General features: G+C 53.3%; 2 protein-coding genes across 4 annotated transcripts; both read right to left on the bottom strand.

Annotated features, from left to right (window-relative positions):
* Positions 1-5,539, bottom strand: PLD6 (phospholipase D family member 6). The gene is made up of 2 exons (XM_061391297.1): positions 2,799-5,539; positions 1-924 (listed from the first exon to the last, which is right to left on the bottom strand). Exons 1-2 carry the CDS (start codon positions 3,211-3,213, stop codon positions 677-679), a joined length of 663 nt encoding a protein of 220 aa, XP_061247281.1. The 5' UTR covers positions 3,214-5,539; the 3' UTR covers positions 1-676.
* A 5,512-nt stretch (positions 5,540-11,051) lies between these two features.
* On the bottom strand, positions 11,052-27,204 carry FLCN (folliculin). 3 transcript variants are annotated; one of them, XM_061391278.1, is made up of 12 exons: positions 27,070-27,204; positions 23,315-23,586; positions 21,992-22,138; positions 20,997-21,218; positions 20,043-20,203; positions 18,612-18,703; positions 17,091-17,281; positions 15,153-15,266; positions 14,274-14,397; positions 13,158-13,289; positions 12,935-13,040; positions 11,052-12,290 (listed from the first exon to the last, which is right to left on the bottom strand). In XM_061391278.1, exons 2-12 carry the CDS (start codon positions 23,561-23,563, stop codon positions 12,089-12,091), a joined length of 1,740 nt encoding a protein of 579 aa, XP_061247262.1. In that variant the 5' UTR covers positions 23,564-23,586; positions 27,070-27,204; the 3' UTR covers positions 11,052-12,088. The 3 variants fall into 3 exon arrangements, with proteins under 3 accessions (XP_061247262.1, XP_061247264.1, XP_061247263.1); XM_061391280.1 differs by lacking the exon at positions 20,997-21,218 and having other exon boundaries at positions 27,070-27,166; XM_061391279.1 differs by lacking the exons at positions 23,315-23,586; positions 27,070-27,204 and adding an exon at positions 22,883-23,308.

Genomic DNA, 27,204 nt, shown 5'->3' with positions numbered 1-27,204 from the left:
TGGACAGGAACGGGAGCAAGTTTATTCAGGGGGACCCAGCTCAGGGGAGAAGCACTGTCTCCGTGAAGCCACATGACTTCCAACCCAAGAACCATGCTTTACAACTTCAGCTGAGTTCTGTCTGGGTTTACCTGCCCGACATCCTAAGTCCAAGGTAACTTTAAATCGAGAGAAACACACTACGTTGGCAGGGGCTGGGGGGAACGACACTTCAGAGATGTCACATCCGTGCCAGAAATCAAGACAGCGCGGTGAGGCCACCCCTACGACCCACCTTGCCTCAGGGGTACTGAGCACAGCCTCGGGTGTCGTGGTGAAGGTCAAGTCTACACAGACAACCAAACTCCCCTGAATGTAAGAACATCAAAAATTACAATCCTAACGTGCAAACAGGAGCAACTTCTGGACACTAGTCACCCAGGTTCCGAAGGCTGGATGTGGGGGAGGGCAAGGGAGCGTGGGGGGACCCGGGAGGCCTCAGAATCAGGAAAGGGACTCGGATCTGCTGCTGATGGAGGCACCCAGTCCGAAGCGCCTCCCTTCCACTGCAGGGCAGTCTCTGTCCTTGCTAAGCCCTCACTCTCTCTAAGGAACATCACTACTCAATGCAAGAGAGCCACCCTTCCTCGCTGGAGCTCGGCAGGACTCCAGCCTGGGGGCCGTGGCCTGGAGCGCCTCAGCGAGCCCTCTCCTTCTGAGGGAAGAAGGAGAACCTGGTGGGGTTGAACTCCTCCCAGATGCGCTCGAACTCCTCCAGGAAGAGCCGCACATACTCCTCGTCCTCCACGATGAGCACGTTCTCCCGGTTGTTCTGAATGGCCTGCGTGGTCCAGTTGAGGGAGCCAGTGATCAGCACCTTCCTGTCCACGATGGCGAACTTGTGGTGCATGTAGCCCAGGTCTTGGTCGTGCCGGACCTGGATCCCTGCAAAGAGCGAGACGTCACTGCTGCCCATCCACCGATGGAGCTGCTGGCCAGGCAGGGGCTCTGGTCGCCCCCACATGGGAGCCCCTTGCTCCTTCCCTAGCCCCTCCTCTCGCTGTCCATTGCTTGAGTTCTGGCTCCTTCTCCAGCATGGATGTGTTCACAGGACTGACTGCTGCTTGTGCCCAGTGTCATGGGCACCGTCAGGTCTGGGTGGTGACAGCCGCTGAGCCAGGCAGGGGCCGGGCCCACTAGCCCCAGGAGGAGGGCCGGCCGGCAGCAGGGACAGGAGAGTTAGTTCCTCTGGAAACGCCTCCAGCCCTGACTGGGGGAGACTCCCCACCTCCTCCAGTGTATATGACATGCATTACCCTCCAGTTACTGGTTTCAAGATGAGCCAGCAGCGACTGAAGCAAAACCCATTTGATCTTGGGTTCATATGCCCCTAAGGTCTCACTCAGGCCCAGAATCAGATCCCTCCTGTAATCAGGACCTCGTGAAGTTGGGGGACCAGCCCGGGGGCGCCCACAGAGAAGACACCAGGCTCCAGACCTGAAGCCTCAGCTTTGGCCCCATAACCACCCAGCTGACGCGGCCTCCCCTCCTGCTGAGGCTCAGGGCCCCTCGTGTGCCCGCCTCAACATATGCACCTTGGCCACAGGGCTGCCTGCCGCTCCTCGCACCACAAAACAGGTCCTCACGCAGGTGACTCCTCACAGCAGTGCGCCCCCACCCATGACCCTCCCGGGCACCTCCAGGGCTCCTGCTCCGCCAGACCTCCCTGTCCTGTTCTGCACTTGAAGACCCGGAGCCTGGAACCTGTCCAGCCAAACACAAGGAGACGGCTGAGTGGTGAGAGAAGAACAACCGCAGGGACATCCTCAGAAGAGAGTCAAGGTTTAGCTAGAATCTGGTCGTAGGGTCCCTTCAAGGTTCTTGCCAAATCTGAGGTCCTACGGTTCTCTACAAGAAAACCGCTGTGCTGAAACAGCCAAGCTTCCCTGACAACAGACCAACATAGGATCGAAAAGCTGCCAGAAAGAGCCGAAGTCAACGTCCTCAACACTGAAATCAAGTCTCCATCCCGCCCTGCACAGATGTGAAGACCAGGGGAGGATGCCCCTGTGTTCCCATCCCAGGTGAGCTGAGAGCAGCCAGGACAGTTTTCAAGGGCCCCACGCGCCTGTCACGGGGGCCACCAGAACGGGCAGGTCAAACGGTCGCCAATGCAAGAATGACCTTTGCAGGGGCCTCAGTGACAGAGAGAAGGGCAAGAGGTTCAGACTCCGAATCGCTGGCGCAGGACACAGCACCATGCCAGCGCAGGCGGAGGGGTTTCCAAGCAAGGCAGGTGTGAACTTAGAACATCCTCACAATTATCATACTCCCGGGTTCGCTGTTCCCACTCCAGCGCGGGGCAGGTCCGCCAGAGACCTGACTTCCCTGCCATTCGGCAGCTGAAGAAACAAATTACCTGCTCACTAACTAACCATTTCAGCTCCATGTCTTACCTTATTTTAAACATTCATTTCAGATGCCCCGAAAGAAGACTCACTGGTTAATTTAAGAGAAAACACCTTCTCCTCCGTTTGGTCCTTAAGCCAACACTGCATCTCCACGCACCTGTGCCCTGAACAGACTTCTGGGTCCCTGACAGGCTTTGCTGGCGGACCTGCTTCCAGCCTCGGCCCCTCAAGGGTTCACGCCCAGGTTTTGGGCTAAAGACTCTGCACAGAAGCTCCTCTGGACACCCCGGAGTTTCCCCAGACCCTGCAAGGCTGCCAAGGGACGCGAGTGTCTCCCCAGTCCTCCCACGCTGCCCCAAGCGCCCCCCCGTCCTGCCTCCACCTCCCGTGGCCCAGCACCCGGCCTACCTGCCTTGCGGAGCAGGCCAATCTGCGAGCCGTTGAGGGCCATGTAGTCGCAGTCGGTGACCACGCGGACGCGCACCCCGCGCTGGTGCAGCAGCTGCACGGCGCGGCCCAGCTGCGGGCTGGAGAAGGCGAACAGGCAGAGCTCCAGACTGACGCGGGCGGCCAGCAGGGCGCTCAGCAGCCGGCTAAGTGAGCTCTCGCCGTGAGGCAGGCTACATGGGCAGCCTGAGGGTGTGGCACCCGGGGACCGCAGCAGGGCTTCTGTGCAGGTCACTTGCGATGGGAAAAACAGCACCTCACGCCGTGGCCGCCGCCGCCTGACCCACAGCCAGCGCAACACGGCGGGCAGCGTCTCCAAGGCCAGCGCGAGGCCAGCAGCCGCCACCACAGCCACCTGCCAGCGTAACGGCCTCATGGCGTCGGCAGGTACCTAGGCCCCACGTACCACGTACGCTGGCCGCACCCTGCGCCTGCGTGCCTGCCACGCACGTACGCCAGCCGCCCATTGCGTCTGCACGCCAGCAGGTCACGTGTACCCACCGCCAACTGCGCCTGCGTGCTCGTTCATCGCCAGCCTCCCACCGTAGCCTTGCGGTGGCTGCCCACGTGCTCCCGCCTGCTGCGCTGTGAGCTCGCTGCCAACTGCGCCTGCCTGCGAGGTCACCGCCTGCCTCCCAGTGCGCCTGCGCCCCCACCGCCCACCACCCGCCTCCCACATGTGTCTGCATAGTCAGCGGCATCGCCCACTGCGCCTGCGCACCTCGCCCTGAGGGATGCAGGTGGCAGTGGCGAGGAGCCTACCAAGGTCCAAACTGGAACAATGCGAGGACTGCGTAAGTAACGCAGAACTGGCTTGTACCCGAGGTGTAAATGTGCATCCTCTGTGGTGGAGTGAATGAGCAAGGAAAGAGAGGAACTGCTCCGCCCGACAGAAGAATACCTAGTGATCCATGGATGTTTGTCCTGAGGGTGTTGCCCGCTGCTGGGGGTTGTGGGGGGCGCCCTCTGCAGAACAAGGACAGCGGCCCTCACACGCGGAAAATGGGCAGAAGGGTCACATCTGAGTGGCCCACCCTGACGCCAAGGGTTACTTGGCCGACTTTCCGAAGCCGTGACTGGGTCCAGTCAGAAGCAAAAACCCACGGGAAGCCCGGGTTAGAGGACTGCTTTCACTTCTCACGGGACACTTGGCCAATGTTGTTCAGGTCGGCCAAGGGCACGAAAGAAAGAGCCAGCTTGGACGCTGTCACGGGCCAGCGCAGACTGGGGAGACCTCACACCTGTGTGCCCTGCACTGGATCCGGACACAGAAACATGACATTGGTGAAAAAGCTGGTGAAATCCAAATAAAGTCTAGAGTTTAGTTAATAACAATGTACCGATGTCAGTTTCTTCACGTTGAGGAATCAAAGCAAAGGAAGAGGCTAGGAGGAAGGGAAACTGAGTTGGGTAAATGGAACTCTATGCGATCTTCGAAACTCTTGGGGAAATCTAAAGTTATTCTGAATTAAAAGTTTATTTAAAATGTGAAGCACACACGTTCCATCTGGTGCAGCCCTCCCGCTGCATCCCACACGAACACATCCAAAGACTTGGACACAAATGTTCACAGCAGGCTTGGCTTGTAATAACTCAAATCTGGAAACATAAATGTTCCTCAACAGATAAATGTTTGCATATCAATGTGACAGAATACTATTTAGCAATAAAAAGGAACCATTGATACACACTACTACAAAGAATGCTCAAACTACCACACAATTGCACTCATCTCACAGGCTAGTAAAGTAATGCTCAAAATTCTCCAAGCCAGACTTCAGCAATATGTGAACCGTGAACTTCCAGATGTTCAAGCTGGTTTTAGAAAAGGCAGAAGAACCAGAGATCAAATTGCCAACATCCACTGGATAATCGAAAAAGCAAGAGAGTTCCAGAAAAACATCTATTTCTGCTTTCTTGACTATGCCAAAGCCTTTGACTGTGTGGATCACAATAAACTGTGGAAAATTCTGAAAGAGATGGGAATACCAGACCACCTGACCTGCCTCTAGAGAAACCTGTATGCAGGTCAGGAAGCAACAGTTAGAACTGGACATGGAACAACAGACTGGTTCCAAATAGGAAAAGGAGTACGTCAAGACTGTATATTGTCACCCTGCTTATTTAATTTATATGCAGAGTACATCATGAGAAACGCTGGGCTGGAAGAAACACAAGCTGGAATCAAGATTACCGGGAGAAACATCAATAACCTCAGATATGCAGAGGACACCACCCTTATGGCAGAAAGTGAAGAGGAACTCAAAAGCCTCTTGATGAAAGTGAAAGAGGAGAATGAAAAAGTTGGCTTAAAGCTCAACATTCAGAAAATGAAGATCATGGCATCCAGTCCCATCACTTCATGGGAAATAGATGGGGAAACAGTGGAAACAGTGGCAGACTTTATTTTTGGGGGCTCCAAAATCACTGTAGATGGTGATTGCACCCATGAAATTAAAAGATGCTTACTCCTTGGAAGAAAAGTTATAACCAACCTAGATAGCATATTGAAAAGCAGAGACATTACTTTGCCAACAAAGTCCTTCTAGTCAAGGCTATGGTTTTTCCAGTGGTCATGTATGGATGTGAGAGTTGGACTGTGAAGAAACCTGAGCACCGAAGAATTGATGCTTTTGAACTGTGGTGTTGGAGAAGACTCTTGAGAGTCCCTTGGACTGCAAGGAGATACAGCCAGTCCATTCTGAAGGAGATCAGCCCTGGGATTTCTTTGGAGGGAATGATGCTAAAGCTGAAACTTCAGTACTTTGGCCACCTCATGCGAAGAGTTGACTCATTGGAAAAGACTCATGCTGGGAGGGATTGGGGGCAGGAGGAGAAGGGGACGAGAGAGGATGAGATGGCTGGATGGCATCACTGACTTGATGGACATGAGTTTGAGTGATCTCCAGGAATTGGTGATGGACAGGGAGGCCTGGCGTGCTGTGATTCATGGGGTCACAAAGAGTCGGACACGACTGAGTGACTGAACTGACTGACTACAACATGGGTAGACTCAATTATGCTGGGATTGGCTGCAGAAACCTACAGTTCTGCTGGCAAAAAATGATGGACTCGGTTGTGAATGAACTATGAAAACACACAGCCTCACCAGCCCAAGGTTGCAGTCCATGTTGGGGCAGCAGCAGATGCATTAGAAGTCTGACAGACACCCGGAAAGTGAGAGGACCACGAAAGGGCCAAGTCATGGTCTCCGCACAGCCCTGGCTGACGGGAGCAGCGTACAAGGGGGAATGACCCACGAAAGCACAGGGAGAAGTGAAAGCAACAGAGGCTTGAGCGTGTCCCACACCCACAGACAGACCAGCAGGGTGTGAGGCCTGCAGCTCCAGGTGTTTGGGTTAAACCAAAATCACCAGTGACTCCCACATTCGAAAGACTCACAGGTGCCTGCTACAAACAGATGAAAATACAAAGCTGAACAGACACACCAGGGACTGCTCACGGCAGGGGGAGATGCTGGAGTTTAAGTCCAGCTAAGTTTCCAAAGGACAGCAACCTCAGAAAGACAAAATAAAATCGAGTTGCTGCACTCTTATTATCAAAAATGCCTAGTTTTCAACCAGAGCTTACCAACATGCAAAGAAAGAGGAAAGTGTGACCCACATGCAGGAAAACAGAAGCCAATGGGAACTGATTCGAGTGGACTCCAAAGTTGAATTTAGTAGGAAGGGACTTCAAAATGACTCTTACAAACATCCTCAAAGAATTAAAGAAAAAGGAAATATACGACAATGAGTAAACGACTCCATAAATACAAAGTATTTACTAAAGTCTATGCAAACTGTCAGCGTAGGTTTTTAAATTGTAACAAATGCATGTCTTGGGTCAGGGGTATATGGAAACTCTGTACCTTCCCCTCAATTTTGCTGTGAACTGAAAACTGCTCTAAAGAACTGTATTTTTAAAAGTCTGTGCAAACCACATATCAGATGAGGGTAATTTCCATAGTATATAAGGAATTCCTACAACTCAATAGCGAAAAAATTAAAAGAATACTTCAATTTAAAACTGTGTTAAAGACTTGAACAGACATTTCTCCAAAGAAGACATGGCTGGCCAACAGGTATTTTAAAAGATGCCTGACATCATTAACCATCTGCTGCTGCTAAGTCGATTCAGTCGTGTCCGACTCTGTGCGACCCCATAGACGGCAGCCCACCAGGCTCCGCCGTCCCTGGGATTCTCCAGGCAAGAACACTGGAGTGGGTTGCCATTTCCTTCTCCAATGCATGAAAGTGAAAAGTGAAAGTAAAGTTGCTCAGTCGTGCCCGACTATTTGCGACCCCATGGACTGCAGCCTACCAGGCTCCTCCATCCATGGGATTTTCCAGGCAAGAGTACTGGAGTGGGGTGCCATTGCCTTCTCCACACTAACCATCAGGGAAATGTAAATCAAAACCACCAATGAGGTATCATCTCACACGTGCTTGGATGGCTGTTATCACGGAAGTGAAGAAATAACCTGTGTACTCTCTGTTGGTGGGAGTCCAAATGGTGCGCCTGCTATGGGAAAACAGTATAGAGATTCCTCAAAAAATTAACATAGGACTACCTTATGATCCACCAGTCTCACTTCTGGGTATTTATCCGAAAGAACTGAATTTGGGATCTCAAAGAGAGATTAGCACTCCAGTGTTCGGTGTGGCACCATTCACAATAGCCAAGATGTGGAAACAGCTTCAACATCGATCCACAGATGGATAGAGAAAGCAGGGTGATATCCCAGTGCTCTGGCTAGCTCCCACCGCCACGTTGAATGAAAGTGGTGACAGTGTGCATCCTTGCCTTGTTCCTGATCTCGGAGGAAAGGCTTTCAGTCTTGCCCTGTCGAGTATTAAGTTTCCTGCAGGTTTTTCACATACCGCTTTTATGTAAAAGGGAGTTTCCTTCTATTTCTATTGGGTGGAACTTTTTAAGTCACAAAAAGGTGCTTAATTTTTCACGTGCTTCTTCTGCATCAATTGAGGTAACTGGGTTTCTTTTATTTTGTTGACAGGGCATATTACATTGATTGGTTGTTGTATGTTGAACCATTCTTTCATTCCAGGAATAAATCCCACTTGGTCATGGTGTCCAGTTTTGTGTGGTTTTTTTTTTTTTAAATATGCTGCTGAATTCTGTATTTTGTTGGGGACTTTTGCATCGATGTTTATAAGGGATATTGGTCTATAGTTTTCTTATATCTTTTTTGGCTTAAGGCAATGGCACCCCACTCCAGTACTCTTGCCTGGAAAATCCCATAGATGGAGGAGCCTGGAAGGCTGCAGTTCATGGGGTCGCTGAGGGTCGGACACGACTGAACGCCTTCACTTTCACTTTTCACTTGCATGCATTGGAGAAGGAAATGGCAACCCACGCCAATGTTCTTGCCTGGAGAATCCCAGGGATTGGGGAGCCTGGTGGGCTGCCATCCGTGGGGTCACACAGAGTTGGACACGACTGAAGTGACTTAGCAGCAGCATCATGGTTATGCTGGCCTCATAGACTGAGCTGTGAAATGTCCCCTCTCCTTCAATTTTGGTTAGTTTGAGAAGGACTGGTATTAATTCTTTAACTGTTTGGTAGAATTCACCAGTGATGCAATCAGCTCCAGAGCTTTTCTTTACTGGATTTTTAATTACTGATTCAATCTCCTTGCTAGTTATAGGTCTATTCTTGGCAAGTTTTCTGTTTCTCAGCATGTTTCAGGGTTATCTAATTTTTTAGCATATAATCACTCATATTACTCCTCTATCAGATCAGATCAGTCGCTCAGTTGTGTCCGACTCTTTGCGACCCCATGAATCGCAGCACGCCAGGCCTCCCTGTCCATCACCAACTCCCGGAGTTCACTGAGACTCACGTCCATCGAGTCAGTGATGCCATCCAGCCATCTCATCCTCTGTCATCCCCTTCTCCTCCTGCCCCCAATCCCTCCCAGCATCAGTCTTTTCCAATGAGTCAACTCTTTGAATGAGGTAGCCAAAGTACTGGAGTTTCAGCTTTAGCATCATTCCTTCCAAAGAAATCCCAGGGCTGATCTCCTTCAGAATGGACTGGTAGGATCTCCTTGCAGTCCAAGGGACTCTCAAGAGTCTTCTCCAACACCACAGTTCAAAAGCATCAATTCTTCGGCACTCAGCCTTCTTCACAGTCCAACTCTCACATCCATACATGACCACAGGAAAACCATAGCCTTGACTAGATGGACCTTTGTTGGCAAAGTAATGTCTCTGCTTTTCAATATGCTATCTAGGTTGGTCATAACTTTCCTTCCAAGGAATAAGCGTCTTTTAATTTCATGGCTGCAGTCACCATCTGCAGTGATTTTGGAGCCCAGAAAATAGGTATTAATGTCCCCATTTTCATTAACTTGATTTTTTTTTTGAAGTTCAGTTCAGTTCACTCAGTCATGTCCGACTCTTTGTGACCCCATGAATCACAGCACGCCAGGCCTCCCTGTCCATCACCAACTCCTGGAGTTCACTCAGACTCACGTCCATCGAGTCAGTGATGCCATCCAGCCATCTCATCCTCTCTCGTCCCCTTCTCCTCCTGCCCCCAATCCCTCCCAGCATCAGAGTCTTTTCCAATGAGTCAACTCTTCGCATGAGGTGGCCAAAGTACTGGAGTTTCAGCTTTAGCATCATTCGTTCCAAAGAATGCCCAGGGCTGATCTCCTTTAGAATGGACTGGTTGGACCTCCTTGCAGTCCAAGGGCCTCTCAAGAGTCTTCTCCAACACCACAGTTCAAAAGCATCAATTCTTTGGTGCTCAGCTTTCTTCACAGTCCAACTCTCACATCCATACATGACCACTGGAAAAACCATAGCCTTGACTAGATGGACCTTTGTTGGCAAAGTAATGTCTCTGCTTTTCAATATGCCATCTAGGTTGGTCATAACTTTTCTTCCAAGGAGTTAAGCGTCTTTTAACTTCATGGCTGCAGTCACCGTCATTTTGTTGATCTTTTTGAAGAACCAAATTTTAGTTTTCTTGACTTTTCTGTTTTATTCTCAATTCCATGCATATATGTATGTATTTAAATCCATGAGTTAGAATAAAGGGGGAAAAGGCATAAGAAGGAAGGAAACAGATCGCTCTTATCATCCAGGTTTCACCTCTCCCTGTGGAGTGAGTGACCCTCCCTCACTCTCCACTGCAGTATTGCACTGCTGTCTCACTACTCTGTGTTGGCCTGTTCACAGTCAATATTTTCACTTGTTTAAGCTGTTTACTGTTCACTTTCCTCACAAGATGGACATTTCAAAAGAGCAGGGAACTGTATTTCTAGCCCCTAAAATAATGCCTGGCATATAGTAAGCAGTCAGTAACGAGTGGTTTTCTGTCCTTTTATCAATTTCCATTTGTTCACACATTCTTTTGACTTTCTCCACATCTTCCTTTAGTTCTTTGAGCATCTTTGTTTTGAGCAACTTTAACACAGGTGTTTTAAAGTCTTTGCCTAATATATCTGCCGTTTAATCTTTTTCATGGACAGATTCTGTTGAATTCATTTTTCCTTTCAACATGCTGTCCACACCTTCCTGTTTCTTTGTATGTCTTGGTTTTGTTGTTGAACACTGGACGTTTAAATCCCCCTTCCCAGGGGTTTACTGTTTTGTTGTTGTTGTCGTTTTTACTTTGTAGGCTCTTTGCCAAGGATCAGCTAAAGGTGTAAACTTCAATTTTTCTCAGATTTTTTTTCTGAACCCTTCCTTGGATGTGCACAGTCACTTTTTAATTTTCTCATTCATGTAAATTGTTTATGAGTGTCCTACTCTTTAATGTCTCGCTCCTCAGAAGGGGAAAGAGGGCCCCAGCCCACTATCATTCCCTGACACCTCATCCGGGGGTGGTGGGGTACAGCCACAGTGGCTGCCGCTCTTCATCTGCACTCTGATCAGATGCAGCGATCAGGCACAAAGGACACCCACCCTCATTCCCGCAAGCTATGTGCAAGTTGATCCAAGAACACGTGCATGGTCCTGCCACATGGCTAGGGGTAGGAGAAAGGAACCTGAAATTGTACAAAGAGCTGAAACTGACTGAAAATTAATCACAACTTATTAAGTCTTCCCCTGGAAATTGTAAGCCTCCGGCAGAGAGTTCCAAAACAGTTCTATTACTGGTCTTATTCTAACCATTTTATTTTCTGTGACTGATCCCAAGAAAATCTGAGGTATCAAACCAATAAAACCATGTAGTCAACAGTTTATAAAAATATATCTTTATTATTTTGATGTTCTTGCACAATACATATACCTAGTCATATAAACATGGTCTTCCTGTTAAATATAAATTAAACACAAAAAACTATAAACAAATCAGCAAAATTACTGGAAAACCCTTCCAAACCACAAATCCTTATTAAAAATGTACACAGGGACAATGAACCTGTCTTAAGACACCAAAATTAACTGCAGACAAATGTAGACGTTTAAAGAAGCAATCAAGGGCAGAGTGATATGGAATAAAAGCTAAGACACGGGTGTCTTAGCTGCGTATAGTGAGCCAGGCCAGTCAAAGGACTCCAGTTGGCATTTCAGCAGAGTGTCATCTCTGTGCAAAAAGATCAGGGCTTGTCCTCAAGCTTAGGGTACTCTCAAAGCAACCACAGCAGAGAATGGCCACAAGAGTGGTGGTCAGATAACTTAAACACACGAATTCCAGACACTCCAACTATGAGCGTGGACCATCCACCCCACCCAGAGCCATTCCCAGAGCCCTGACTTGAAGCCAGGTTATTAGCAGTGACTCCAGATTAGCACATACTCTGAAAACCCATAACTACAGGGAAACTCACAACACATACAAAACCTGGAAAACCCTTGCTGAATTTCAGAATAGAACGGTTCAACCGCTAACCTTGACAGGATCTAACAGTGAGGCTGAGGTACCTCAGGCGAGGCTGAACAGACAGGAGATACATACTTTCCATCCGTTCTTCTCTCCCAGCAGGGCGCGAATGCAGGGGACAAACTGTCACAAGTCTCCAACTGCCCTCTTCAGGGCTGGAGCAGCTCAAAGTCTGTGGGATGATGCCAAGAACCACACCAGGTACGAACCCCACACAGAGAGCAGAGTTCAGCTCCAACAGCTTCCACTTCTGAGCAAACAGGGTTGGGTCAGCATTCGGATACAGGAGGACCCCCTGTGACCGCCATCAGAGACCTGTGTCTGAGCGTCACGGCGAGTTGGCCATCGCCACTTCCCAGCAGGCCACCTGGACGCTCATTCCCATGGTGGGGTCAGTTGCGAGGCTCCAAGGCTGTAGGGCTGCGGACCGTGGACATGAGGTGTGACTTGTAGGTTTTGCTCAGGCCTGTCATCCAGAACTTGAGCAGCTTGACGTTGTCCTCCTCAGATGCTCCAAGGATACTCAGGAGCTTCTGCGTGTCCTCTTTGGGCCGACTATCCACCTTGGTGAATTTAAAAAGGACCTTCACTTTGCTGTAGGAAATCAAAACCAAACACTCAGTTACCGTAGCGCCATCAGCAGAGTTCTGGTCCTGGGGCCTAAGAGGCTTCAAGACCAGCAACAGCTTGATAAGCAGAGCAGAACAGAAACAGGGGAGTCAGCACAGAGCAGAGCAGCAGCTCACACCTGCCCCACCATTTCCCACTTTCCCAGTTCTAATGCTGCTGCATCCAGACAGGGAGGTTAAAAAAACAAACATTCCTTCCTGTCATGAAAAGAACTGCCTGCTCTGAAGCTTCACTGCACTATTTAAAGTCAGAACGATGTTTGGCTAATTAACTGACAAAAAATTACTAAGAAGGCAGGAGGGAATAGTTATCTGCTGTAATAGAATGGGAACTATCCAATCTTTCAACTTTTTAAGTTAATTAACCATCAAGAACAACTGCTTCCTTGGAGAGCACAGAGCAGCTTGAGGCCCAGGTGCGGAGTCACCTGCTCAAGGTCACCCAGCTGGCTGCACAGTGGCGGACTCGTAAGCCTTCCCCTGCTGTACCACCCGCAGCGCCACGGCCTCAGCTCTTTCTCTGGTTTGCCTCAGCAGAACGCCGTGCTGTTGGCACCCTAGCCCTCCCCAGAAAGCAAGACTCCAGGAGCCGCGACAGCGCCTGCTTACTTCATCCACTCTTCCTTGAGGCACACGAGGCACTGGTCCACCACATCCACGGACAGGTTTTGGTTGGTCAGAGCAGCCTCCATCTTATTCAGGATGGTGGGGCCGACTGGGAGCGGGGCAGAGAGGGTCAGCATCAGGAGAGCCTGAGCGCTGCCCCCCAACAGCCCCCAGCTCATTCTGGGATGAGGCAGATCCCAGAGGCAGCCCGCTCAGCGGCACTCACCTCGGTCTGCGGCTACAGGACTCCCACTGGTCACTACAAACTCGTACTTGCTGAGAGGCTGCTCACTCTCACACCCAACCGCATGGAGGCTGGAGCGAGTGGCCGTGTGGACCTCCACGACCACAGCAAACTCTGGGGCAACACAGACACACTGCTCTGTCAACTGTGCCCCTTCACCCCACGACAAGCCCACCCGACTCTGCGGCTCCGAATCATCTCAGACCATCTTGGGAAACACTCTAGTCACCCGAGGTTAATACCTGGGCCTTTAAAATCTGTCGTTTGTGAACACAGTTAAGAGTTCACTTTTGACTCAAACTAACAATGCATCAAGTGACAATAACTACCGATTATGTCATATACCTCAGTTGGCTGAATACTACTCTGTGAGGGGGGTCCTGCTATAACCCCTACTTCATAGGCAGGGAAACAGAGAATCTAAGTGACTTGCACGAGGTCACATGGCTATGGTGGTAATAACATCAAGCCTGTCTCTGAGACTAGAGCCTGTGCTCTGCAAACTGCCTCCTGGACTCATGGCCCAGCCTGAGTGCTGAAGGACGGCAGCTCTGTGAGCAACCGTCTGACCATCTCACAGAATCACCGGAGGAGCCTGGACACACCAGGAGGTGGGGATGGGTGCCCAGGCTGATTCCCAAATGCCCCCAGCTGAAGAGGGACGCCAATGAGCTTCTTGGCCGTTTTTCTAGAGCCGTTTTCTTTTCGTGAGCTTGTCTGTCCCAAAGGTGGAGCTGAGCGGAGCAAAGGCCACTGTGCTGATGGGCAGCAGGGACGGATTTAAGGCAGATAAAACAGGAGACCAGAAAGAGGAAGGAAGTCCATAGGGCAGAGGGGTCAGTCCAGCAGGACTCCTGAACCATCCCCAGGATGGGACATGCCCCCACGGAGAGCCACACCCCAGCAAGCTACCCTAACCATGAGCTTGTCCAGCCCAACCCACACCTGTCTTAAAGACAGAAAACAGAGGCCAATGCCACTGGGAAAGTGGGTCCTTCAACATGGGAACCTCCTGCCTCTGAGGCCAGCAGGCGTGGTCCTCAAACACACAGCTGACACCCAGTCGTGTGGTCTCACTCTGAGTCCCGAGGCACATACCTGAGGCCAGCACATGGGGAGGGATCTGCACGTGGGGACTGAGGCCCAGGAAGTTGCAGCGGTAGGCCTCCTCGTACTGGCTGCTGTAGGGGATGACACGGACACAGCCCACGGGCAGCATGGTCTGCAGGGACACAACAGCCCAGAGTTGAGCACTGCCCCGGCTGACTCCATCCCCACACCCCAGTGCACTCAGCACTTGTGCAGAGCCCCTTCCTCCCAAGGCATCCCTGGTCTCCTGGCCCCAGGCCGTCTCCCACACAACCCAACCGTGGCCTGCTCAGCAGGGTTAGCTCCTCCTTCATTCTCCAGCTGCTCCGCTGTGTGTCTCTTCCCTCATCCCCAAAGCTTTTTGAGAGCCTGACCTCGCGCCCTCAGGGCCTAGACAGAGGGCGGTATGCACGCACCCTCAGAGCCACACCCCGGCCGTGGCACCACTACACCTGTGGGGTGCACCACGGCGGGCCCATTGAGAACGCGCTGTGCAGAGGCCCGGGAGGCTGAGCCCACCCCAGGTGGAGGTGGCTTCTCAGAGGGGTGGGGATGGGGAAGCAGACAGGATGTGATCAGTCTATGAGGACAGCAGATTCCTCACGGGAAACAAAGCCACAAATCACTACCTTTTGTTTTTCTAAATATCTTGGGGCCAAGCTGTGTGTGTGTCTCGCAGAATCAGTTCCAACCAGGGATGGGACCCAGGCCCTCTCAGTGAAAGGGCAGACGACCCCCATATTAATAGTGGAGAAAAACACAGATCTTAGATTCAGGCAACGAGTCTCTGACATGTCCTAACACGCACACCTTAAGTCCACAGTTCATAAAACCCACCAGGCCAGTACTGTCTCCCCACCACCATGACAGAAAAAAACACTCTCTCACCCGAAGGACTTCGAAGGCTGAATGGACGAGGTCTGAATCTCTGCTCTTCCAGATCACCTGGTTCCCCATGAGGACGTGCCAGGCCAGTGTGCGGAAAGACGGGGCACCCAGGACCTGAAAAACATAGTGTACAGCTTTCCATCCAGAAACTTTGCCTGTGGAGCAAAGGAGGTGGGCCAGGAGAGAGGAAGTCATCTACCTCCAGAGGGGGAAGGTGGAGTTGGGTGACATGCCCCAGGACAGCAAGGGGCAGGGGGACCTCTCTACATTCACAACTGGAAGCCTGAGCCCAAAGCTTCAACACTTCAACATCTGTCCTTCAATTTTACTCTTAAAAACTTAAAGCTATTCATTCTAAGCTTTCTACAACATACCTTCTCTCTCTACACACTTAACTATGGCTCAACCACTCAAAAGCAAACCAGGGCTGTGACTCTTCAGCACCAAGGAAGAGCAGGGTCTCCACACCGGCTCACCCAGGCTGCCCTGTTCAGTGTGGATCCACGTCCAGAGCACACCTCCACCCCTCCTCCTGGGAGTAAGACTCCCTGATCTATCCTGTCTCTGTTGTCATTCAGTTTCTCAGTTGTGTCTAACTCTGCGACTCTGTGGACCATAGCCCGCCAAGCTCCTCTGTCCATGGGATCCTCCAGGCAAGAATACTGGAGTGGGTTGCCATTTTCTTCTCCAGGGGATCTTCCCGACCCAGGGATTGAACCCCATATACTGTGTCTCCTGCTGCTGAGCCACCTGAGAAGCCCGTCTTGTTTTTTTCCTGCTTTAACCAACTGATTAACCATGTGGCACTGACAATTTGCCACCAAAGGGCCGCCAAAGAATTGATGCTTTTGAACTGTGGTATTGGAGAAGACCCTTGAGAGTCCCTTGGACAGCAAGGAGAACAAACCAGTCAATCCTAAAGGAAATCAATCCTGAATATTCATTGGAAGGACTAATGTTGAGAAAGACTGAAGGCAGGAGGAGAAGAGGACGAAAGAGGACAAAATGGTAGGATGGGATCACAAACTCAATGGACATGAGTTTGAGCAAACTCCAGGAGATAGTGAAGGAAAGGGAAGCCTGGCATGCTGAAGTCCATGGAGTCGCAAAGAGCCGGACACGGCGGAGTGACTGAACAACAACTCACAGATTTGAAGACCTCATCCTGTTATCCAACACCAGCCACCCCTGAGGACCTGCCTCCAGGACCCACCCTGGCAGAACCCCAGACCCCTCCCAACTGTCATCCACAGAATCAATCAGCACGGCCTGCAGCCTAGTCCAGGACGAGCTGAGTGAATGGTTTTCACCCTGAAGTCCCACAGAGAACTGTTGTTAACCAGGCTTTAATTTTCCAAAAAACAAATCACTGTCTTCTGACAGAATTCATTCTCAACATAAAAAGAGAGAGTCTAAGAAAGAACTGTCGGCCTCTGTGACCCAGTAGTCCCTCCCCCAGCACCCCCAGTGGTCATGCCCCACCCCTACCCCCACTGCCGCGCAGGCTCCCTCTCATACTGAATGACAAGCCCTTGTTTGAATGCAATTACTAGAGTTGGACACTCAGATCTCTTGATTCTTTGTAAGACTGCCCACTGTTTTCAATCTACAAAGCATCCATGCTGCATGCAAACCAACAATGTTGTTCAACTCCTTTAGAAGGTTCCAGAACCACAAGATACGAGACTCATGAAAAGCTGACTGCTGGGCCTTTCTTTAAAGACACCCCCTCCATCCTCACTGAGCCTGGGGCTCAGACACCCCAGATGCCCACTGTCATCTACAGTCACCCACTGAGAAGGTTCCTGGTCACTCCTGAGCATGGCAGGCCTGAAGGACAAGGTGTACAGGGTGGAGATGAGCCGGAAGCAGAGGCGGGGGCTCCTGGCCCAGTGTTTGACCCCGTCTATCGCTGCCCCCTCCCCCGCTACCACCTACCTGCCTCATGTGCCGAAGCGATTTGAACACGGAGAGCTTCCGTGGCTGCCAGGCTCCACAGTCTGAGAGCAAGGAAGACTCTGCTGGACACTTGGTCAGCTCCCGCCCCTCTGCCCCCTCTGGCAGGGCAGGGCCTTTCTCCTCCTCTTCAGCCTCAGAATTGTCCCAGCTTTCTGATTCCTCTTCCAACTCTGCAAGATGGACAACTCAGTTTCGCAGCATGCAGCCCTGGGTTCCTTCACTCTCTGGACGCCACACAACCACTTCAGCCTAAGGCACCTTGTGGTTAAACCGACCAGAAGACTACTGACTTCCGGTTCAGGCCAGCTGGCTATACTACTTGCTGCCTCTGGAGCCCCGGGGGGCCAGGAGCGGTCAGTCTGTGTTCTGTCCACGGCTGGTGGAAGAAGTCAAACTAAGGCTGAGCAGAGCACGCGAGCGCTACCCTGAGGGCTCCACATGTCCTGCCCTGAAGTCAGCGCCGTTCTCCTCACCTTACAGAAAGGAGGTGCTTGTCATCTCAGTTCACCTCACAGCAGCCCCACGAATGGAGTATCCTCACTCCCTGTCACGCATGAGGGGCAGTGCCTGGGCAACACAGAACATACACGTGTCCCAGAGCCGGATCTGAAGGCACATCTGACTCCAGCCTGTGCTCTGAACCCCTATGCTCACCTTTTTGACAAAAATACAACCCAAGATGTGACAGTGAGCCCTGCACACCTGCACCTCTCTCAACATTCTCGACTGTGTAAACACATCTCACCAACAGACTGCCCTTGCCCTCTTCACCAGCAAAGAAACGCGCAATCACTACGATCAATGGTCCACGGTCGACTGCACCGTGAGAGCACCACGGTGGACCTCGATCCAGCGCCTCGCCCTTGCAGGGAAGCCTGTTCAGATGCAAGTCACCTGACGACAGAAACAACCTTGAAACAGCTCCACCCTGCTAAGGTCAAGCATTTGCAAGCAGCAGCTTGTCAAGCACATCACAAGTCTTGTTCACCCCACATCGCTACATCACTGAAAATCCAGTCATCTCCAAAAGAAACGTGGACTCTCAGACCCCCAGGTGGTTACCCAGATGTGGAGAGCTGACCACAGACCTGAGGAAGGTGGCCCAGACACCAGGCTTGGGAGCCACTGCCCTGATGAAACCCCTGGGTCCTGTGAAGCACAGCACTCTACTGCTACCGAACAGAGCAGAGAGCAGGCCCCGTCCAGAGAGGCGAGCAGGTTGAGAGCCTCACTCACCTGCCCCCCAGCCCTGACCCTCCCTACCTGAGCAACAGCCCCAGGGTCAAAGGAGGCTTTTCCAACCTGCCTGGACAGATTCTCACGGGACCATAAAGGAAGATGAGACAGGAAACCCCAATAAAACCAAGAAGAGCCAAAAAGGCCAGTTTCTGCTCCCAGGGTGCCCTCCATCAGCTCTCTGCCAGGACAGAGGGGTGGGCTGAGCACAGGGCAACCCTATAGCCACCCCCAGGCTCCCAGCATGAGCACCTCCCTGCTTACCCGCAAGTTGCTCCATCTGGACCAAGGTGTCCTCGGTTGGTGCGCCTTCCAGGAGCTTCTCAGTCAGCCGGCTGCCACATGCTTTCAGGAGCCTGAGAACAGAGCATCAGCTATGAAGTGTTCTTGCTAAAAGGAAAACAGGACTTGAAACCAATGGACCCTGCTGATCTACCAGATAACAGAACACTCGGGCATAAGGACGCAGCTGAGCACCGTCCAGTGGTTGCTATCAGCCAGGAGTCCAGCAAAGCCGGGAGCAGGGGTGCAGGAGGAGCTGCCCCTGACAGAGACCCAGCAGCACCTGCGCCCGTGGCGATACAGCCCCCACACCAGGTCAAGCCTGAGGCAGCATAGGACAGCGAGCGTGGATGGGGCCGGAGGAAGCTATAGAAGGAGTCTACTTTGTGGCATGTGATGATTTAATGGCTGAGGCATACAACTAAGATTTGCCTTAAAAAACATTCTAGAATAAAAAAGTGAGCGAACATATGAAAAAGCATTAAAACACTGATAACTGCTAAAGTAAGACAGCAAGGGTGTGTAGTACTTATTACACATTGGGTCTGTCTGAAAATTTCTGTAATTAAAATGATTTTTTAAAATATAAATTTATTTATTTTAATTGGAGGCTAATTACTTTACAATATTGTATTGCTTTTGCCATACATCATAAAATGATTTTTAAAAGACAGAACACTTGGGTGGGGAGACATGTTTCTCCCTTAGTCTGCAGGTTCTCAGGAGCTGCACTCAAGGATTTCCATGTGAGCACGTGGCTTAGGCGACGCTGCACAGGAGAACCTGGGGTGTCTGGAAGGAAATGTACCCTGCAGGGGAGGGACAGAAACAGTCTGTGGCAGGCAGGCAGACTGCAGCGGTTTCCAGGTTGTCCACAAGTTTGTCCAAACTCTTCCCTCCACACGGTGGAGACTGAGCCTCCCACCTGCCTCAGGTGGGCCCCTCTAACAACAGCAGGTGAAGGCAGGTCTGAGGCCACTGAGGCCTGGGCATAAAAGCACCGAGCCCACCTCGCTCCCCCAGGTCACTGGCACAACCACAGTGAAGGGCTGAGGCTGCCACCCATGGCTGGGCCAATCTGCTAGCCCCGAGAGGGAGCCAGCTTCAGAGAGCAGAAGATCCTCCTGAGACCAGAGCAGCCCAGGTCAGCCCCCTCCAAATCCTGACCCCTAAGAGCCGAGTGGTGTAAGCATTCACTGCTGTCCCAGGAGAGGAGAGACCACCGGCCTTGGCCTGGGACCAGCACCCGAAAACTAGCACCTTCTCAGCGACCTCTGCGTGCTCAGGGCCAAGGACGACTGGGCCAAGCTCAGACTTACGAGCCACACACAGGTGCGCCCAGTGACGGTCCCCCTAACCTGGGCACAGTCTGGCCAACACCCTAGCAGCCGTGAGAAGACCGAGTCTGGTTACCAGGCGAAGGAGGTGTGAAGGCAGGCCCACAGGCTGTCATCGTTGGTCAAGGACGTCAGTGAGCGGGCGGCGTTGCCATTCCTCTGGTGCAGGAAAGGGGTGAATGCTGTGTTCATCCTCTGGGCGCGCTGCGGGCACCCGAACTGCTCCGCTTCAAACACCTGAGCCACAGAGGGAGAGGACAGCCCTTCAGGACAATCCCAGCTGGCAGCCCAGGGCCCTCTGCTCTCTGGACCCAGAGGAAAGATGGGGCCACCATTCCCACCCAGCAGGACACTCTATCCCCACGCGGTCAGAAGCCGCCTGAAAAGAACGTCAGTTAAGAACTTCTCTTGCAGCCTCTCCGCTCAAGGTGGCCATGGGGCTGCTCTCCAAGTGCTCTTGGCTCCCCCTCCAGGTATGGGGGCTTCCACTGCTCAGACCCTGTCTAGGGGTGACATGCAACCCCCACAAGGACAGGAGCCAGGCCTCCAGGCCCAAGTGCCCCCCGAGCAGGCATCTGTGAGCAGCAGGCCCCCACAGCTGCCACCCCACCCACCAGGCTGACACGGTGAACAGACCCCTCTCGCCTGAACTGGACACAGAGCATCAACAAGCCGCTGGGGTTTAGGGACTGTCTGCTACCAGAGCACCACTAGCCTGTTCCCCCCAGGTGGCCCTGGATGTCCACATGGCATGTGGGTCTGCCACACTGTTAGTGGACAGGCTTCTGAAACAATGGTGAGAGGAAGCAAAGATCAGCAGGGATCATGCCAGAGCATTTGACTGCAGTTAAGCCAGAGCCAAACAAGAACCAGGACAGCGAGACTCGAGAGAGACAGGCTGGCCTCCAGCTTGTGGCCACAACTCCGACTCTGCAGTGGTCAGGACCCCGAGGCAGGCACACTGCCCCCGTCCTGTTCCCTCCACGCAAAGCCCTGTCACCCTGCCCCCACCGCCCGGCCTCCTGGCCACCTTGAGCGCCTTGCCCTGGAGCTCGTCGATGATCCCACGGATCTTGCCCAGCAGGAAGGGCCAGGAGTTGATGAGGTAGATGCGGTCCATCATGATGGCAATGATGCTGTACCAGCGCTGGAAGCCCCGGGCCAGGCTGTCTTTGATGAAGAACGTGTGGCTGAACACGAAGCCATGCTGCTCGTCCCCAAAGAAGATGGGGCCCTCGCGGCCAGGGCAGACCTGGGACACAAGGACAGTGCTCCAGGACACCCCCTCTATACACAGGTGACTCCTGCTCAGACAGTTCTTCCTGCACTAACGAACCAACACCGATTACAGGGAGAGTGGGAAAGGAGGAGGAGAAAGGAGACAACCGCTTTCATCTCTCCTGTGATCAAACTCCCCAAAGAGAAGGTTCGTTACTGTGGAACACAAGGGCCAGTGGATTCCTTAATTTCTTTCTGCCTTGAACCATATGTAACTCCGTATAAATATGTGATCTACCCCAGGCTCAGATTTGCCAACATCACTCATCTGGAACATATTGGAGGAAGGACAAGCCTCGAAGGTCTGAAAGTGGGTACAGTGACAGGAAGCATAAGCGATTAAACTACAAATTCTCCATCACAGAGACATACAAGCTAAGACGGAACGCAACAGCAGCAGTCACATGTCTTAGAAACACCCTGACTCACTCCCTGGTCAACTCAGAGAGCACGTGATGGGCACTGAGGCTGTGACATGGCAGTGACATCTGATGGGAGCGACATGGCCTACACACACTCTACATATTAGCAGTACATCCAAGAAGAACAAAGAATGCAGGTCCAGCGCTTACAAGGATGAGCTAGCAACCAGCCAGGGTGCCCCGCAGCTCACTCTGGAGGCCTGCCTGCCTGCGCTCTTCATGACAGGACTGCCAGCTGCCTGCCTGCCCATGACCAACACTGATGCTGCCCAGGCTGGAGTGTATGGGAACAGCTCCTCAGAGGGCCCAGGTCTTAGGCGCTCACCTCACAGCTCAGGCTCCGCACGCAGGCCTGACGGACGATGCTGAAGAGCTGGGGGTGGTTGGGGTGCTGATGACTGACATACTTGATCGAGGTCTCCTTGTCATGGCTGATGTAGCCGGGGTGTCCTGCAGCAAGTGACCGGCAGCCCTGCTCACGAGAAACAAAAGAAAACCAGTTAGTCAGGAAGCAAGCAACACACATTCCTTCCCTTGTGCGAATCTCAAACAAAAGAATCTATTTTTGTAAAAAACAAATGGCTCCCAGAGTTACACCTGGCTGAGGAGCTCCCTGTTTCCTGAACAGGAAAACCCGGATGAGGGCCTCACAGAGGTCACTGGGTCTAGTCTACCACACGCCCACAGCAGGAGTCCCGGGGAGCTTCATACCTACCACTCATCTAACTTGAGGCACAAACCCAAGATAGTCACCACAAGCACCCCCACCTTCGAGGCAGCAAAACAGGCTCAGAGCCGAGCAGCAGCTCACACAGCCTGTGCTGGCCTCCACTCTGATCTGGGCACAACACTGGGCAGGGCCTCAGGAGGTAGCCACACTCTGAAAACACACACTCAGACCCTCTGCCATGGAAGTGGGCTGGACCAGTGGCCCTGTCTGCTGCCCCTCTGAAGCCACCGCCACGTTGGTGCCAAGGCTGTGCGTCCCCAAGGCGACCCCTCCTTGTGCGATGCAGGACCCTCCCAAGGCCATTCTAGCTCAAGGACCCTCCCCCAAGATCCCACTGTCCAGGCCCCCCTCCTGCCTGCCTCCCTGTCACAGGTGTCACCTGCTCACAGCAGAGGCTCCTCCCCACCTTTGCTCCCTCCCTCTAGACCCCTCACAGTCAAATCAACCTCAAGTTCGCTGACTGCTTCTCAACAAACCCAAACTAACGTGGCTGGATTTCTGTCCACCCTGCATGGCAGGTCCAACACCACTCGATTTCTAGTCCCAACGCAGGGCCCGCACGTGAAGAATCAGCCTGGTTTGGGGACCTGATCTCCATCGCTCAGAGCTCAGGAAGCAGGCAGGGTGCTTGAGAGGAGGACACCTGGCTGAGGGGACAGGACAGGAGGTCGGCAGCATGTGAGCACTGTGCAGAGGGGAGGCCGGAAGGGCAGACTCTGTGATGGTGGCAAGCGCCTGCTGGCCCAGAGGGGCTGGAAAGAGCAAGAGCTGGCATGAGGGGAAATAGCCAGAGGGAAGAGAGGCAGCAAGTGCATCCCAAGGGCCCAGAGCTATGAGGTCACATCCATGACCAGGAGGTCAAGCCCAAGCCCCTGCAGAGAAGAAACGCACCCCCCTGGGGCCCCAAGAGACACTGGCCTCACACATGTCCGACTTCTTGGGCCCCGGGCTGCTGGACTCTGCACTGGCACCTTCTGCTGGGCTGTGCGCACGGATACGACTGCTCATCTGGATGCCGCCCTCCTCCTCGTCCGCTGGCTCGCCTCGGCCGGCGCCGTCTCCACTACCAGCCCCCTGCGGCAGCGGGGCATGCAGGACCTCTGTGCAGAAGAGCGTGCGGGGGCCGTGCAGCTCACAGAAGTGACAGAGCGCGACGATGGCGTTCATGGTGCCCTAGAGATGGTGCTGGGCTGTGGGGAGAGGAGAGAAATGCCCGAGACAGCCCCATAACCCGCCCACTCCAGGGCCCGGCAACCGGAGGGCTGTCCCTGCCCTGTGGGTGCAGGTCATCTGGCCGGCGGCACTGCTAAGCACCCAGTCTGGACCAGCATGGCACTGCATGCAAGGACACAAAACAGACACCGCCCCTGGCACGTGGAGTGAGGACCAAGACGACACACAGAACGCAGGGTCACACAGAAACCCTTCAGGCAGGACCACGATGGCAGGGCTCGTGGGCACGAGGGACAGTGCCCTGGGGCGTCTGTTCCATGATCAGCCATGGGGCAGCTCCAGTGCCAGGCAGCGTTCCAGGTGCCATGATGCTGCCTCACAGAGCTCACCTCCCAGGAGGGGAGGGAAGCAGGGCTACTGCTTCCTCTCATGTGGCGACAGCATCAGGGAGACAAGGACAGGGGTCAAGGGCAGAGAAGACCTGGAGGAGGCGAGATGTTGTTTCAGACAAAAGGGCTCCTGACTGAGAGCTGAAGGAGCAGAGGGCACCACAAGGGCTGAGGAGGGGGCGTGAAGGGGTGTGAATGTTTGCAGAGCTGGGGGTGAGGGCAGAAGTCAAGCAGGGGGTGGGTTTTAGGGCCATGATAAGACCCCAAACTATCTTTCAGAGATTAGAGAACCTGTGGGAATTCTGATGAAAAATACAATAAATCTGAATGTTACTTTAAAAGATCATTTTGGCTGCTGTCCCCGGTAGACACAGGGAAGCCAGCTGGCCTGGGCCAGGCTGGGCAACGGAAGGTGGTGAGGACAGTCCATGTGTGACTGTACCCCAAGGATAAAAGCAGACACTGCTCATGGGCGGGTTGTGGAGCACGAGGAAGGAAGCAGGGCCATGGGAGCTGGGAGCAGAGAGCAGTGCTGAGGTGAGCCCCCAGTGGAGAAGATGACAGCAGGCTGGCGTGGGGCGGGGGGTGGCACTGAGTGGGGCAGTCAGGGCTGGGGGTCCCTGGGCCTCTAGAGCTTAGATGTGGGAGGAAGGAAGAGCTGGTCAAGGTGACAGAGGATGACCGGCAGCGAGGCAAAGTGCACTGTCACTCCAGGGACCATGGAGCAAAATCCAAGTCATGAGGGAAGCAGAGTTCTGGAAGGGCTGGGGGCAGGGTGGTTTGGGCACCAAGAAGGCGGAAGTGGCATGCAGACACAAGTGTCCTCTGCTTGGGAAAACCATAAAGGTGGGGGGTATCCACTGGGCTGCAGTACTGGAGGCACAGAGGTGAGATGCTGACAGCCCGGCGGACCTGACACGCGTCACACAGCAGGGCCTGGGAGGCAGGCTAAAATGGGGACAGTCTGTGTTTACCACAGCAGTAAAGTGTGGTCAAGCACTCAGCCGCCACTGCACTGGAGCATGAGGCTCACAGCAGAAGCGGCAGAGTCAACCCAAAGGAGACGCCTGACGACCAGACAGGAGGAGGGGTGGCTGGAAGGCACAGTGAGCCAGAGTATGGGGCAGGGGGGCGTCCTAGAGGAAGGTGGGCAGTGGGAGAGAAGATAGTTTAAGACAAGAGGACACTTAGCTGGAAGACCTTGAGTTCCATGGAGATTCTGGAGAGCAGGACCAAGAGGCAGGGCTGGGGAGAAGGGTCCAGAAAGCCACACCCACCTTGCCCCAAGACCTCCAATGGCTCATTGCCCCTCCTAAGTGCTCACGCCCATCCATCACCCTCTCCCCTCTCCCTACTTTATTTTACTGGATCATATACTTTGTCTCATCTTTAGCAGTTCCTTGCACATAGCGGGCACCAAGTTAACACGTGTTAAATAAGTGAATTTAGGAGCTGTCTGGAGAGAGTACAGTTGTTGCCACAGAAAGTGGAACACTTGTGGAGGGTGTCCACATGAATTCTATACTTATCAGAACCATATGGCTACCATCCCACCTAGGCGACAGCCAGCAGGGCCATTTGCACATGAATTGGGCAGGGCAACACAGTCATACCTCAGCTTCAAGACCTGCCATTTTATAGGCAAGGAAAAGTATCAGAGCCAATTCTAAGAGCAGCGGGCACGGGGGAAAAAAAAATTAAGCCACTTACAGCCAACCTCAAGACTTCCCTGGTGGCTCAGACGGTAAAGCGTCTGCCTACAGTGCGGGAGACCTGGGTTTGATCCCTGGGTCGGAAAGATCCCCTGGAGAAGGAAATGGCAACCCACTCCAGTATTCTTGCCTGGAAAATGCCATGGATGGAGGAGCCTGGTGGGCTACAGTCCATGGGGTCACAAAGAGTCGGACATGACTGACTTCACTTTCACAGCCAACCTCAAATGACAACATGAAAGAGGACATGGGGACCCCACAGTTCTCAGTGCTTCAGCAGGGGCTCGCCCTGTAAGCTGCGGCCCACAGAAAGTTGATGATGCGATCAGAGAGTCCAATGTCTGATACCTTGTGACACAAGTATTTATATTTAAAAGTCCTTGTAAAGTTTAAGACATTTAAGTAGATAAAGTCATCATCCTTCCTACTCTTGGTTACACTTCATGCCCATTTAACCCTTCAGGCCACAGCCCAGCCTGTGGGCAGAGGTGATGCTGCTAAGCTTCTTCTGAGCATCCAGGATCAAACTGTCAGGCTACTCTTTTTCTGAGTTACACTCACTCCTGTCTGACAGGACTTCTGACTCCTCGGATCACAGCCGAAATAAAACTTAGCTCGTCAGCCGCTCACCTACAGACTCAAGAAAACCCCTCTTCAGCCCCGAGTAGCCAGGTGATGTCCAATGGATCCAAATACCTCTCTCAGCATCAGCCTAAAGCTGAGCGCCACCGGCCTGGGAGGGAACCACGGCCCGAGGCACCCTACCTCGGGCAGCGTGAGGCCGGGTCTCCGACTCCAATCTTTACCGAATGCCCGCCCAGCAGTCATTCCTCCCCAACCAGCTTTCCAGAAGCCAAGGAAGAAGCAGAAACCCTCCCTCGCCGGACACGCTCCTCAACAGGACATCTCGTCGGGCAGGGTCCTGTCCACGCCCTCTCCCACCGCGACAGGAACGTGAGCGCCCCCACCCCCCCGCAGGGCACCGCGGCCGGGTCCCCCCGCCCCTGCAATCCGGCCGGAGGACCCAGTAGGGTTAAGGACGGTCTGGGCACGAACACTCGACAGACAAGCCCAGTTCACGGCGGCTCTCGCCCCACATCGGACGCGCTGCTGCTCCCCGACTGCGGCCTGGCCTCCGGTACCAGAGACGGGCGTGTGACCCTCGAGGGCACTTAACCACTAGTGACTTGGCGCCTGAGCACGTCCACCCCGAGGGTCCCCGTGCTGGGGACCCAGTGCCGCCGGCCGCCGCCACCCATCCCTTCCGCGACGAGGCCGCGCCCGACCTCACCCGCCAAGCTGGGGGCCTCCTCAGCTCCAGGCCGCCGCACCCCGCCCCCGGCCCGACCTCCCCGCCAGCGGGATCACCCCCCTCGACCGGAACAGCGTCCCTACTAACCCGACAAGCTGCGGCGCCGCCCTGCTCCGAGCCCTCCGCCGCGCCGCCCCTCTCGGATCTCCGCCTCCCCCCCCGCACCCCGGCTGCCCTCACTAAGTCCCCTCACAAGGGGCCGCGCCCGCCTCAGGGCGCGTG

This window comes from Bos javanicus, chromosome 19 (genome assembly GCF_032452875.1).
Source record: "Bos javanicus breed banteng chromosome 19, ARS-OSU_banteng_1.0, whole genome shotgun sequence".
Taxonomy (NCBI): Eukaryota; Metazoa; Chordata; class Mammalia; order Artiodactyla; family Bovidae; genus Bos; species Bos javanicus.
Note: the sequence above shows the minus strand (reverse complement) of the source record. Positions and strands in the feature narration are given on the sequence as shown.

Coding starts and splice junctions, on each gene's coding strand:
- FLCN (XM_061391278.1), bottom strand. CDS start 23,563: ATGAACGCCATCGTCGCGCTCTGTCACTTCTGTGAGCTGCACGGCCCC. Junction 18,704..20,042: donor CTTCACACCTCCTTCGCCTG/GTAACCAGACTC, acceptor CTCTGTTCTCAG/GCTCCTGAAAGCATGTGGCA. Junction 12,291..12,934: donor CTCAAGGAAGAGTGGATGAA/GTAAGCAGGCGC, acceptor GATTTCCTACAG/CAAAGTGAAGGTCCTTTTTA.
- PLD6 (XM_061391297.1), bottom strand. CDS start 3,213: ATGAGGCCGTTACGCTGGCAGGTGGCTGTGGTGGCGGCTGCTGGCCTC. Junction 925..2,798: donor TGGCCTGCTCCGCAAGGCAG/GTAGGCCGGGTG, acceptor CGCTCTTTGCAG/GGATCCAGGTCCGGCACGAC.